This window comes from Euleptes europaea, chromosome 2 (assembly GCF_029931775.1).
Source record: "Euleptes europaea isolate rEulEur1 chromosome 2, rEulEur1.hap1, whole genome shotgun sequence".
Taxonomy (NCBI): Eukaryota; Metazoa; Chordata; class Lepidosauria; order Squamata; family Sphaerodactylidae; genus Euleptes; species Euleptes europaea.
Window position 1 is genome coordinate 115767846 of NC_079313.1, and position 14323 is coordinate 115782168.

Consider the following 14323-nt stretch of genomic DNA (forward strand, 5'->3'; position numbering starts at 1 on the left):
GCGCCGCCAGGTGTGTGTGGGCAGGGGAGGCTAGGGCCCGGTCGCGTGGGGCCAGCGGGTGTGTGTGTGTGGGGGGGGAAGGCTTTTCTCTCTTTTCTTCCTCTTTTTCTGTCACTCTTTCTCCTTTCTCTCCCTCTTTTTCTGTCTCTGTCTCCCTCCGTCCTTTTCTTTGTCTCCCTCCGTCCTTTTCTTTCTCCCTCTCTCTCCATTTCTTTCTCCCTTTCTCTCCCTTTCTCCCTCCCTCCCTTTTCCTCTTTCTGTTTTCCTTCCTCCCTTACCGATCAACTGTGGGCTGCGCCTCCCTGGCACCTCGTTTGCTCGGGCCCACTGCTGGCTGCCCTTCCGCCTGAGAGGGGGGAGTGGGGGCACCCCGCAGGCCTTCTCTGTGTGGCCTCCCCTGGGGTTGCCAACCTCCAGGTGGTGGCTGGAGACCTGGCAACCCTCACCTCTCCCCCCCCACCGGGAGATCTACACCTGGTATGGCCCCTGAATGATGTCATAAATGTGCAAATGGCCCTTGGCAGGAAAAAGGTTCCCCACCCCTGGTGTAGTGGCTAAGAGCGGTGGTTTGGAGAGGTGGACTCTGACCTGGGGAACCAGGTTTGATTCCCCACTCCTCCACATGAGCGGTGGAGGCTAATCTGGTGAACTGGATTTGTTTCCCCACTCCTACACATGAAGCCAGCTGGGTGACCTTGGGCAAGTTACAGTTCTATTAAGAGCTCTCTCAGCCCCGCCTACCTCACAGGGTGCCTGTTGTGGGGAGGGGAAAGGAAAATGATTGTAAGCCGGTTTGAGCCTCCCTTAAGTGGTAGAGAAAGTCGGCATATAAAAACCAACTCTTCTTCTTCTTCTAATTCTTCTAATGCTCAGATCTTGTAACCATACCGTAGATGAAAAGAAAGGCAGATGATGAGCATCTTGAAAGCCTTCAGTCATTCAGCAGACTCAGCACTGAACCCTTTGGCCAATAGGGGTGCGTGAACAACCTTTGTGCTGAGGTTCACACAATCCCTTCTCCTTTCCCCTCATGAACAGATCCAAGATTGAAGACTTCTAAACTATGGTTTAACACTGGTTTAAAATCCCAGTTTGTTGGCAAAGAAATTCTTCAATGTGTGGAAATGCCCAAATTAAGATGTCACAACAAATTAGAGACTTCCTAAACCAGGAAGTTTTCAATCTTGGTTGGGGGAGGGGAGAGAAATGCATGAGCACAAAAACAAACCAAGCATATTCTCATAATGAACAAACTCTGGTTTATAATGCCAAAGGCTTCAATTTCATCTTAAAATCTTTTTGGTTTTTAAAGTGCCACAGTTAGACTCTTGTTCATTTAAACTCTGGTCTGTTCCCAACATCAAATTACAGTTTAGGCACTCCTACAATTTTTCAACCAAATGAGCTGTATGACAGCTGCACTCTCCGAGTTGTTCCCTATCATTCTTAATATAACTACTGTTTTGTTCTGCCTCGTGAGGCTGTTCTGTCATTTGCAAGGGGCCTGTGCAAACCCGAAAGGAACAAGGGAGGGGAAAATATGCCTTATTTTCCAAATTATTACATTCCCATTTGCTGCATGTCGGTTTCCCCCAATTTGCTGCCTTATCTCAGGATCTTTAAAAACCCTGAACTCTCAGCCATCACCTTGGGCAAGGCTTGATCATCTGATTAACAAAGTCTGTTCTTCAGGCTTCTTTATTCTAAACAGTGGCAGATGCAGCTAGGTAGCCACCACCACAGAGAAATGAGATGAAAGAGATCATGTACTTGATGTTGACTGATTTCAGTGCCCAAATCTGAAGGCAGTAGCTCCCTTTCAAAGTTGCTTGGTTCATGATCTACTGAGTGAGTTCAAAGTGATGTTCTGAACATCTTCCAGGAGGGAGGTGGTGGTATTTTCCATATGTATATTGGCCCAGGCGGGGAATATGCCTAGCTGGAAGATGCTCTTGGCCCAAGTGTTGATAGCCAGGCTGAGAAGTAAAACTCCCATCAAATTCATAAGCACACCAGCCTTTGCCTGTAAGAGAAAAAAACACAAAGAAATGAATTGCTTTTGATTTACAGAGTATAGAGAATTTAAGGGATGGGCCATGGCTCAGTGGTAGAGCATCTGCTTTGAATGACAAAGGTCCCATGTTCAATCCCCAGCATCTCCAGTTAAAAGGATAAGGTAGGAGGTGATGTGAAAGACCTCTGCCTGAGACCCAGGAGAGCCACTACCAGTCTAAGTAGACAACACTGACATTGATAGACCAATGGCCTGACTCAGTATAAGCCAGCTTCATGTGTTCTTGTGAGTGTGAACCAAGTTAGAGGAAGTACAGAATACCCTCCTCCCAAAAAGATAGAGAAGTATCAAGTAGTAAGCAGTGGAACATTTCCCCTTAACTTTTGGCCACTTGGTATTTGACAGTACCCCACCCCCGTATGCCTCTAGATAGCATGGGCCAGCTACAAACCGACTGCTGGACAATGCTACCCTCTGCCAGCAACACTTCTGGGTGGGATGTCTACATGTAGCCATCATGATTTGTAACACAACAGTGGCAATATACATGACCATCATGTGAAGGGACCAGTTTATACAAATCGTGCTTCCATAAGGGGGAGAGGAAGGCATCGAGGGCTTGCAATTTTATCTTTGATTTTAGCTGGGGGTGTTTTAATTATTATTGTAAGCCACCTTGAACCAAGAGGAAAGGTGGGGTATAAACACTGTAATAAATAAACAGATAAATAAACAGATAAACAGATAAATAAATAAATAAATAAATAAAGGCACATCTCAGCTATGCGCTCCATTAAGTCCAAGAAGTCTGCAGGAACTTCCTTAGGGCCACCATCAAATGTTTATTTTATTTATTTTATTCAGTTTATACCAGGTTGGGCTCAGGGCAGCTTACGACAATGTGCTAAAACTTGTGCTGCTGTTTTCTCCCACAATTTCTTGCATTCCTTTGAGGAAGATGCCTCAGGAATCACTTTGTCTGATTTCCCGTTAATGCGTTCACTCATTAAGAAAAAACAAACGAGAGGTGCTGGGCATAAACTTGGCATAGCAGCCAATTCCAAGCTAAATCAGTGCAAGACTAACAATCGCACAAAATAGACCCTGCAGTTGCTTTGAGAGAATGTCACCAACATTGCAGTGAGGTGCCAATACATTTCAAGAGACAATTCTCAACACCATCCATCTTTGGGTGAGAGTATGGGTTGGTAATCAATACAAACACTGAGCAATTCTGAGTTTAGGTTGACTTGCAGGACAATCCTAAACAGAATTACATCCTTCTAAATCCACTAAAGTCAATGGGCTTAGAAGGGTGTAACTCTGCTTAGGATTGCACTGTTTTCAGGCAAAATATGAGACAAGCCTTTCTAAGGAGATGCAAGATATGTTGTGGATACTGAAGGTCACTCCTTAAGCCATCTTGGTCCAACTTTGTAGGAATCGGCTGGTCCCTATGATGCTGTCAACCTACCTCCTTAGATATCTATATAAATCAAATAAGTCTGCCAATTTATAAAAATACACTTTTTACCTACCCTTTTTGCCTATCCTTTTCTAATTGCTTCGACTGCCTTCTTTGCATCTTTCAAAATAAAACATCTGTGCAATTGCCTTAAGTATGGTATATCAAATAATGTCTTCCAGATCGAGGATGCCCAATATGGGAATTTCAGTTTGTGTCAAAGTCTGGCAACAGTGTGGGAGTTTAATCCATGAGCGAATAAATGCAATCTGCACTTTCAGTAAAGATATGAGAGAAGAATTATCTTCTTTTGCAATTTTTTGATAATGTCCCACTGGAGGAATTTAATTGGGCCGGATCGGTAAATTCTTGCTTGTCATCTCTTTAAAAACAAGGCAACAGTTGGTTGAATATCCTCAAGTCTCAGGAACCTGAGAGCTAATGAAGTCTGGCAGGAGCCAAAGGTGAGTCTGCATTTACCGGCACTTCACTGCTGGAATTCAGTTCTTTGAATATAGAGGCTGCCAACACATTCGAGAATTAACTTTCCCTCATCAGTCCACACATTCATAAGCTACATTTATCCCTACTGAGCCTTAATAAATGAAAATTTAGTTCCCACTTACTCACTGATACATGTTTCTGAAGAAGGATACGAAACAAGTATAACCGGTGCTTGTCATTTCACTTGCATACAGACCAACATTACTGATCCTATCCAAGGCTCATACATTCCAGGCCTCGTTGCAGCCTTGGACACCCCAGTTGTGGGGTGTAAGGATGGTTTTCACCATTTCTCTACTTTTGTCTGCACAAGTATTGCTGTGTATAACTATACTTATCAAGGCTCCAGCCAAGACGCAGGATCGCAACCTGCCTCATCCTTTTGCCACCTACAGTGCACATGCTCCTCATTGCTATTGCAGGACTTTTTTCAACCCCGCTCTTAGAAGCTTTCCAGCTTGGCTTTTGGATACTGTTTTCCTGTCTTGTTATATTGTTGTAGAGAATTTGTGTACTGCTTGGTGCTTACATATTGATGCAATTATGCATGTTTAAGTTACATATGTTACTTTAGCATCATTACCTTGAATATACTCAGCTTTAAATCACAGAATTTTGTGGCTTGTGTGCTTGTTACAATTACTCTTCCTTGCTCAGCCCAGTAACAGCACACATCAATACCTGGAGGTTGGCAACCCTACCTACCACAGTCTGTGATACCAATAGAATATAAAATAACTTACCATATCTTTGACCAGTAAGTGCCCAGAAGCAAAAGCAATTGAATTTGGGGGTGTTGCAACAGGAAGCATGAAGGCGAACGAGCATCCTATTGTTCCTGGAATCATTAAGTAGAGGGGATTCACTTTCAGATGAATGGCCTTAAAAGAACAAAGCAAAAGTTGGGAAATTGGTAAACTGATATTTAAAAGCTGGATTGTAGTCACCTGATAAAAGTCTTGAAAATACTAGCAAAGCAGTACTGGTGTTATTAGTTAATTCTGTGTGCTTCCATTAGAGGATCTTATTCTAACATCCTAGACGGAGTCTGCTACTTATCCTGTTCATTGGGTTCATTTCTCCAGAAAGCACACAATCAGATTTCCTTCCGCTCTTGCTATGTATTTTGGCAAGAAAGGAACAGGGAAACAGACAAATGAACAAACATGAAGCTACCTTATACAGAATCAGACCATTGTTCCATCAAGGTCAGTACTGTCTACTCAGACTGGCAGCAGCTCTCCAGGATCTCAGGCAGAGGTCTTTCAACTGGAGATGCCAGGGTTTGAACCTGGGACCTTCTTCATCCCGAGTTCTACCACTGAGCCATGGCCCCTCCCCTAAATGGTCCCTAACTCTTGGATCATGAACTCCGACCTCTAATACAACTGCTGCTCATCCCCATTCTTCCCCTTCCCCTAGGCTAGGATTATGGTTGTCCACTCTCAGAGAATGAAGCCCCAACTAGCTGAGTAGTGCAGAAGGTTGGAATAGTGTACTTTGCCCAGCTTTGTTAGTTACAGATTCACCGAGACCCTTACTGGCTTGGGATCCTGCTAAACTCATCTAAGTCATGTAAACCCCTCATCTGCCATAATCTGCTTGACTATTCCCACTCCCATTTACCTTGCTCCCATTTGCCCTTCTCTGCCTCCCCCCATTCAGAATTACCTCCTTGGGTTTTTATCCCCACTTCTAGTCATTTAGGATCTTCTAGTCATGCTATCTTTGGAACTTGCTTCAGAGGCTTAATGATTAGGCTCATTGCTAATTCTCGAGGAACACAAAAATGCCCGAATTCATCAGCCACCAACTATCTCCTGTGCCAGCTGACAGACTTTTCGTAGGCTGTGCTGGCCTTCAGCAGCAATAGCCTTTTATGCATGGGCTGTTTATGCTGCCGTCACCCCCTGACTACTCTGTGGCTTTGTTTTCATTATGCACGTTTTCTCCAACCATTAGATGCAGTTTTAGCCCGACTTTAAAGTTTGATTCAATCCCAAACTGGTCATGTGCATACTTATCAATTTGGGTTTTTCTCCCCACACCCATTTTCGTTTCTCCCTCCCACTTGTCTTCCCCTCTCATCCAACCCCTCCCCTCAAAGCCATCTTTTTGTTTGTTTGCGAGTGCCGGACTAGCAAGAGCATGCTGGAATACTATGAGGTTTCTTATTTGGCCAGTTTCACAGTGGCTGTTGGTCAGTTTCAGACCTCAGCCAGATCGAACAGGGTTTTTGTTGTTGTTGTTTGCGAGCACAGGACTAGCAAGAGAACACTAAAATAATCACAAACGGTCAGTTTCATAGCGAGTGTGTCAGTTTCAGACTTGGGCCCAATCCAACAGAGCCGGGCTGATTTGCTGCCCTCCCCTTATATGCATCCTCTTTAGGATAGGCATGAAAGCCTTTTTTTGGGGAGGGGGGGTGCAAGTACAGGTCTTGTGATATAACGCTGAAATAATAATAACAAAACAACCTATGCAGCTGCTTATTTCTCCAGTCTCCATTTAACGTCCTCTTCAACCACCACCACCCCAGATAGGGAGCTACTTGGCTCAGTTAAAATGAAAGAATCCTACCGCGGGGATGGTGACATATATAAAAAACCACTACAGCCAATTACAAAGCAGTATTTTCAGGTGGGGTCTTTTTCCCACCAGTGATCTATCACAAAATCAATCTATCGCTGGAGCAAAAAAAGGGGGTGGCAAGCTGTGTACCAACGATGACAACAGTGATCACTCCCCCCTTGGTTCAGACACTCCGTATTTTCACTGTGCAAGCAGAAATTTACTCTGAGTAATCCCAAGTACTCTAGGAATTTATTCGGCGGGGGGTGGGGGAGCCCCTGTGCAGAGCGATTTGAGAATTCGACTGCAAATATTGTGCACCGAGAGAACAGCATATCCAACAGAAACAACCCATGCATAAAAGGCCAAAGTAGGCCAGGGATGTCGAACTCATTTGTTACAAGGGCCAGATATGACATAAATGACACTTGGTCAGGTCAGGCCAGGCCTTGCCAGCCCAGATTGTGGGGGGGGGGGGGAGGTGGCTGGCGAACCCACAGTTGGCTTGCCAGCCCAGACTCAGAGTTGGAGAGCGGCTGCCTCGGCTGGCTGGATAAGAGCTCTCAAGGGGATGGATTCAGCTCACTGGCCTTATGTTTGACACCCTTGATGTAGGCCTCTATTGTCCTCCCACAAGGATATGGACGTTGGCAGCCAGGCATAGTGAGAGCATACAAAGCAGTTGCGGCATCAGTTGCTATTGTGTGGCATGTGTAGCGTTCAATGCTACCCCTGCAGAACATGGACTGGAAAGAGTGTTCCCTGTATCTATCTGCACACATTGCCTAGAGACAAGATAGGAATGGTGTGAGTTGGGGGGGGGGCAGATAGCACAGTTTGCCTGGTACACATGCTGCTATGGTCCAAAGCAGGGATGAGTGTCAAAGCAAATGAAAACTGTCAGGAGTCCAGCATCAATATTTGGGACCTGGCACTAGCAGAGACCTTTCCTTGGCAATGAGCAGGGGAAATCACTGCACAGATGGATGACTTGGCTTGTTTTCAATTATGCACTGCATTCTGGCAACAAGTACTAGGATTCCTCTTTTCCTTGATGCCTAGAATGGTTAGTTAAACACAAAGGAAGCCCAAACATACTATTTAAATGAATTCAGGGCTATTCCCACATGAAGGTTTTCCTCTGCCTCGGCTTCCATACAGAAGTGCTGTTTTGGGGAGCATCCACATGAACACATGAAGCTGCCTTATACTGAATCAGACCCTTGGTCTATCAAAGTCAGTATTGCCTACTCAGACTGGTAGCGGCTCTCCAGGGTCTCAGGCAGAGGTCATTCACCTCACCTACTTTAACTGGAGATGCTGGGAATTGAACCTGGGACCTTCTGCATGCCAAGCAGAGACTCTACAACTGAGCCACAGCCCCACCCCACAGCACATGATGTTTTCCTCTCCTTGATCTGTTTTTGCGTTTCCCCCAGCTTTGTTGCGATCCTTCCTAAACCTGAATTGGTGCATTTGGGGGGGGGGATTTTTTAAAAGACTGAACAAACCTTCTGGTGGGGGGGTGGGGGTTGTGGCAGCCACTGTGGACTGAGACAAGGACAGGAAGGGGGAAACTACCAAGTGGATGCTCTGTTGCCACTGTGAATGCTTCTGCATGTGAAGCAGCAATGAGAGCAACATGGAGAATCACCTCCGGGTGGAAGCAGCCCAGAAGTCAATTTTATGGCATTTTCAGCTTTGCAGCTAAAGCCATCTCTTCTGCTGAGAGACTACGGCATGTGTCCATGCTGTTAATACATATATTAAGCAACGCCAGAAGGGAAATCATGTGGGCCACTCCAGGCTTTATGTCTGAGCTGGTTTAATCCTCACGTGTGAGAAAGGCGTACGTTGATGCAACTGCTATGCAGCTGGGAGATTTGCAAGCATCTCTTACCAGTTCTGCCAGAACAGGAAGGAAGATTATAATCGTGGCCGTGTTACTAGCAAATTCCGTGAATAAGGCAATCACTGCAGTGATGAGAATAACAGCCAGGGGTGGAGGGAGATGCTCCAGAGGGCCCAGGCGGCCTCCGATCCAAATGGACAAGCCTGACTCCTACAGCAGGGGAGAAAAATCCAGACGTTTCCATAAGAGTTGACTTGACTGGGCCTTTGGTGACTCTCTCAGCTCCGCTTGCGAAAATGACAAATGACAGGCGCAAATTGGCTACAACAGGAGATTATACGAAGGCACAGAGGCTAAATGGGACCTCAGCGTTCAGAGGCAGACTATCTGTGAATGCCAGTTGCTGAGGGGAAATGAGCCTTTGGCCTCCATGTCCTCCATGTGGATCTTCCAGGGCATCTGGTTGGCCTCTGTGGGAAACAGGGTGCTAGAGCAGATGGATCTTTGATCAGAACCAGTGCAACTCCTGTTATGATCAAATAATTTCATACCTAGGGACTTGGTGGGAGGGGGCAGAATACAAGTGACCATTTTAGCCCGCTTTCTAGTTCACACCAGCATGGAGTAGTGACCCAACATGGTGTAATGGTTAAGAGAGGTGGACTCTAATCTGGAGAACTGAGTTTGTGGCTGTTACCGCACTTGTATTCCCAGCAATGTATTAAGAGTCTGAAAATGTTATAAAAAATACTGTTTGCACTTTCTATGTTTTCCCAGCGATGTATTAAGAGTTTGAACACGTTATAAAAAATACTGTTCGCCCTTTGTTTGGCCCCTTTAGCTGTGAAGACGTCTTCCAACCATTTATAAGCCACGGTATCCAAAAACCCTTTTAAAGTGATGTTTTTTACAACATTTTCAAACTTCTTAATAAATCGCTGGGAATACAAAGTGCGGTAACCCCCTTTCTCCGCATGAATCTCTCCGAACTCTCAGCCCCACCTGCCTCACAAGGTGTCTGTTGTGGGGAGGGGAAGGGAAGGTGATTTGTATGCTGCTTTGAGACTCCTAAAAGTAGAGAAAAGCAGGGTATAAAAATAAACTCTTCTTCTTCTAGTGGTTAATGATATCAGACTAGAATCTCGGAGACTCTTCCATGCACACTTGCTGGGTGGCCATGGGCCAAATACTCTCTTTCAGCCTAACTTACCTGCCAGAGCTGCTGTAAGACTAAAAATGGAGGAGGGGAGAACAATGTATACTACCCTGAGTTCCTTGGAGGAAAGGCAGGATAAAATGCACTAAATAAATTCAATCACACCTGACATATTGGGCAAAACCTTCCTTACCACTGGCAGGATGACACAGGTGACTAGGCCCTCGCAGGGTAAGAGAGCTCACACTGGGTTATTTTGGTCATCTGTCTGAGGCATGGGACACTACCCTCCAAGACCATGGTGCTACTTCAAATTTAGGTCCACTTGCATGGCCCTGCAAAATCCCTATGAAGTGACTTTCCTCTTTGTTTGTACATGTTTTTGTGAAGATCTGGATTGCTTCTGACTCATGGCAACCCTATGAATCAATGTCCTCCAAAACATCCTATCCTTAACAGCCTTCCTCAGATCTTGCAAACTGAGGGCTGTGGCTTCCTTTAAAGAGTCTATCCATCTCTTGTTGGGTCTTCCTCTTTTCCTGCTGCCTTCAACTTTTCCTAGCATGACTCTCTTTTCCAGTGACTCCTGTTTTCTCATAATGTGACCAAAATACGATAGCCTCAGTTTAGTCATTTTAGCTTCTAGAGACAGTTCAGGCTTGATTTGATCTAGAACCCACTGATTGGTTTTTTGTCAATCCACGGTATCTATAACACTCTCCTCCAACACCACATTTCAAAGGAATCTACTTTCTTCCTATCAGCTTTCTTCCTATCATTACCTATATGCCCCCCATATTATCCTCAAAACACTCCTTTGAGGTAGGTTAGGCTGTCAGAGAGTAACTGGTCTATGGTCACCCAGTGAATTTCAGGGCAGTGCAGGGATTTGAATAAGGGTCTCCTCAGTGACAGTATGACATTTTAACCACTCCACGGCTCACGCTCTTGAAGTGTAAGTGCAACATTTCCATGAAAAATCAGTACCTAGAAAACCAGTGATATTAGACAAGCATACCTCACACCCTTTGGCCATAGCAAAACCTCCTCCAAGCAACAAAATTATATTCCAAGGTACGCTCTCTTCAGCTTTTCTCCATGATAGCAAGGGTTTGTTTTCAGTGTTTGGTGCTACACGAACAAGTTAATGACACAGAAAAGAAACAGATAGCAGTTAGCATCATTTTGGATCTGAGCCAAAGACTCTGTGAAGTCCCTTCCATCTTCCCATTGTGATTGTGATTTCCAGCAATACTCTTCCAATTAGAGACGATAACCTGCAATTCTCCCTCTCCCCGTGCTTCTAAACCAGGAGTCCAAACCATGGCCCAAGGCTGGCTTGGAAACTTGGTTTGCAGGCCAGGGAACAAACCACTGTTTGTTATTTTGTAAGGTCTGGATGTCACAGGGAATGCACAACTCTTTATTCTCTGAGCTGCATGCAAGAGAGGAGTTGGGAAGGGGCTGAGCATGTGAGCTTGAAGCTGCCTTCCAATAAAGGCACACCACAGTTTGCCTTAATGCAACTCCACATTAGTTTCCATATGCAGCATTTCATATCAACTTAAAGTCATATATCTGGGTAACATACCAGTGCTTGTGGTTTGGGGGTTGTTCAGTTTGAAAAATGATGATTAATGAAATACATGGTAAAGGTTTACAAAATCCTGTGATGAGAGGGAGTGGAGAGAAATGATCTCCCTGTCTTGGAATTCCAGAACTTGGGGTCATCAAGCAAAACAGTTGGGTAGTAGTAACTTTGCCCTGACATGAATGGCCCAGGCTAGCCTGATCCCGTCAGATCTCAGAAGCTAAGCAGGGTTGGCCCTGGTTAGTATTTGGATGGGAGACCACTAAAAAATACCAGGGTTGCTGTGCAGAGGAAGGCACTGGCAAACCACCTGTTAGACTCTTGACATGAAAACCCCAAAAGGGGTCGCCATAAGTCAGCTGTGACTTGACAGAACTTTACACACACAGTAGTAACTTTAAAAGGTTAAAAAAATGAATGCACAACTTGCTTATGTCACAAGACGAAATTTTATGGATGGTTTTTTAAAGTGGAATAGTATAGTATAGCCTGATCTCATCAGATCCTGGAAACTAAGCTGGGTCAGTACTTGGAAGAAGGCAATGGCAGACCACCTCTGCTTAATCACTTGTGTTGAAAACCCCACCAGGAGTCATTATAAGTCAGCTGTGACTTCGTGGCACTTACACACACACACACACACACACACACACACACACACACATTGGAGATGTGTCTTCAGGCATCTAGCCAAAGGTGTTTTCTCTCTGACATAATCTGTGAAGAGTATGGCTATGACATAAGTATAGGAGCTGATGTGAATAGGAAGATACTCTGAAAACTGCTGTGCGTAAATGCCTAGGATGGGGCACAACAAGCACACTAACAGCACCATATTACAAATGAACACCAGAATTGCAGTAGGAGAGCATTTCTTGCCAGCACAGTCAGCATTAAAAAGCTAAAGGTAGCCCCCTGTGCAAGCACCGGGTCATTCCTGACCCATGGGGTGATGCCACATCCTGACGTTTCCTAGGCAGACTATGTTTACAGGGTGGTTTGCCAGTGCCTTCCCCAATCATCTACATTTTACCCCCAGCAAGCTGGGTACTCATTTTACTGATCTTAGAAGGATGGAAGGCTGAGTCAACCTTGAGCCGGCTACCTGAAACTGACTTCCGTCAGGATTGAACTCAGGTCGTGAGCAGAGCTTTTGACTGCAGTACTGCAGATTACCACTCTTGTGCTCCTGCCTGTCATCAAATCTTCATTAGCGGTTAGACTGATAGAGCTTTCTTCTTACGTCGTAGGATACTCCTTCAATCTATCAAGAATTAAACTCCGGCTGATGAAGATTTTCAAAATGGGATTACACCCAGATTCCTGTTCCTACTACTGCAGATATTTTGTCTTACTACTGTCAACACTGTTGTTAATATTTTGGCTATTTACTATTTGGCCACATTTTGTAATTCTTGTAGACATCTGTTATTTGATCAATCTTTGGCATAATCAATAATTGCTACTATGGTTTTTTATCACAGTGTATTGTACTGTTCTGGTTTGTCGATTGTTTTCTGACACCAATGAAGACAGATAAGCAAGTGCCTGTGTTCACAGTCCAAACCAAACCCAGATGCTTTCTATGGAACCAGTTTTGAAGAATAAGACTGTGTTATGGGAAAAATTGGGTGTGCAATTTTCACCATACCAGAGACAATTAAGCAAACAGCCAAGCCTAATTGACTCCAAGCAAGTGGTCATACATGCTGCTGAGGCAGAAAATAAATTCCCCATTTATTTTACCTATCTAGCACATTTTTAGAGAGCCAGCATGGTGTAGTGGTTAAGGTGTTGGACTATGACCTGGGAAACCCAGGCTAAAATCCCCACTCATGCCATGGAAGCTTGCTGGGTGACCTTGGGCCAGTCACACATTCTCAGCCCTGACTCTGGCTAGTATTTGGATGGGAGACCTCCAAGGAATACCAGGAGTATGACGCAGAGGCAAGCAACAGCAAACCACCTCCAAAAGTCTCTTGCCTTGAAAACCTTACAGAGTTGCCATGTCAGCTGTGACTTGATGGCAAAAAAAGCACATTTTTATCCTGCCCTTCCTCTAAGAAGTGCTGAGTGGCATACCACATTATTCCTTCCTCATTTTATCCTCACACCAATCTTGTGAGATAGTTCAGGCTGAGAATGTGTAAGTGGCCCAAAGATCACAAGAAAAGCCCTGCTGAATCAAGCCAGTGGCCCATCTAGTCCAACAATTTGTTTAACAAAGTGCCCAACTATATGCCTTGAAGGGCCAACGAACAAGGTATAGAGGCCAAGGCCTTTCCTCTAAGTTGCCTCTTAATGTTGTTAGTCACCATGACTGGTAGCCACTAATGGATCCATCCTCCATGAATCTGTTTAACCACTTTTAAAGCCCTTGTTGCTTGTGGTCATCACTATGTCCACTGGAAGTGAATTGCACAATTTAATTACTCATTGAGTAAAGGTCACCCAGTGAGTTTCATGTTAAAGGGGAGATTTTAATCCAGGTCTTTCAAATTCCAGCCCACCACAATAACCACTACTCCATGATGGCGTCAGCAAATTTGAACTAGGGGAAACTCCTTCCTGGCCCCAAACATGGAGATCCATTAGACAAGTGACATTTGCCACCTGGCCTGGAATACTGATGGCAGAGTGCACTAGACCTCTTGAACGAGACCTTCATGAATAAATAAATAAAACATGTAAATTTGTATTTTCAATGCAATGTACACAGACATTCCTCAACATCTGTCTGGTCACATCTAATGGGTCTAATGGGCATTTTTTTGTTTCATTTATGACGCTGAGGATCTAAGTTAATTATGACATTAATTTTGCAGTTTTACGTCATTATGACATTAATTTTGAGTTTTACGTCAAAGACATATCCAGATCCATGCATAAATAGTCATAAATGGGTTTTATTTTCGCAGTGCTAGAGACCGTATTACGCAGGGGGTCCTTGGTAGTAGGGAAAGACTAAGCAAGAGATGGAAAACCAATAATGGAGCTGTTCCTTCTAATTACAACTTTTATTTATTTCCTTGTCGTATTCATAATACAACAAATATTGATAATGACTTTATCACGAAACTCAAGGTAGCAAGTGTGAGATTCACATATCTATCCGGGCACTGACAAGACCCGGACTTGTTTAGCTTCAGCAAGGTTGCTGCATCTTGTGC

The 14323-nt window shown here is 44.5% G+C and overlaps 1 protein-coding gene across 1 annotated transcript in view; it reads right to left on the bottom strand.

Moving 5' to 3' along the window:
• Nucleotides 1-1834: 1834 nt before the first annotated feature.
• Nucleotides 1835-14323, bottom strand: part of SLC13A3 (solute carrier family 13 member 3) — a 64683-nt gene continuing 52194 nt past the window's right edge. The window contains exons 10-13 of the mRNA XM_056845016.1: nt 10581-10693; nt 8455-8616; nt 4727-4864; nt 1835-2023 (exon numbers count right to left, since the gene is read on the bottom strand). Coding sequence (XP_056700994.1) covers nt 1835-2023; nt 4727-4864; nt 8455-8616; nt 10581-10693 — 602 coding nt within the window. The remainder of the gene's footprint in view (nt 2024-4726; nt 4865-8454; nt 8617-10580; nt 10694-14323) is intronic.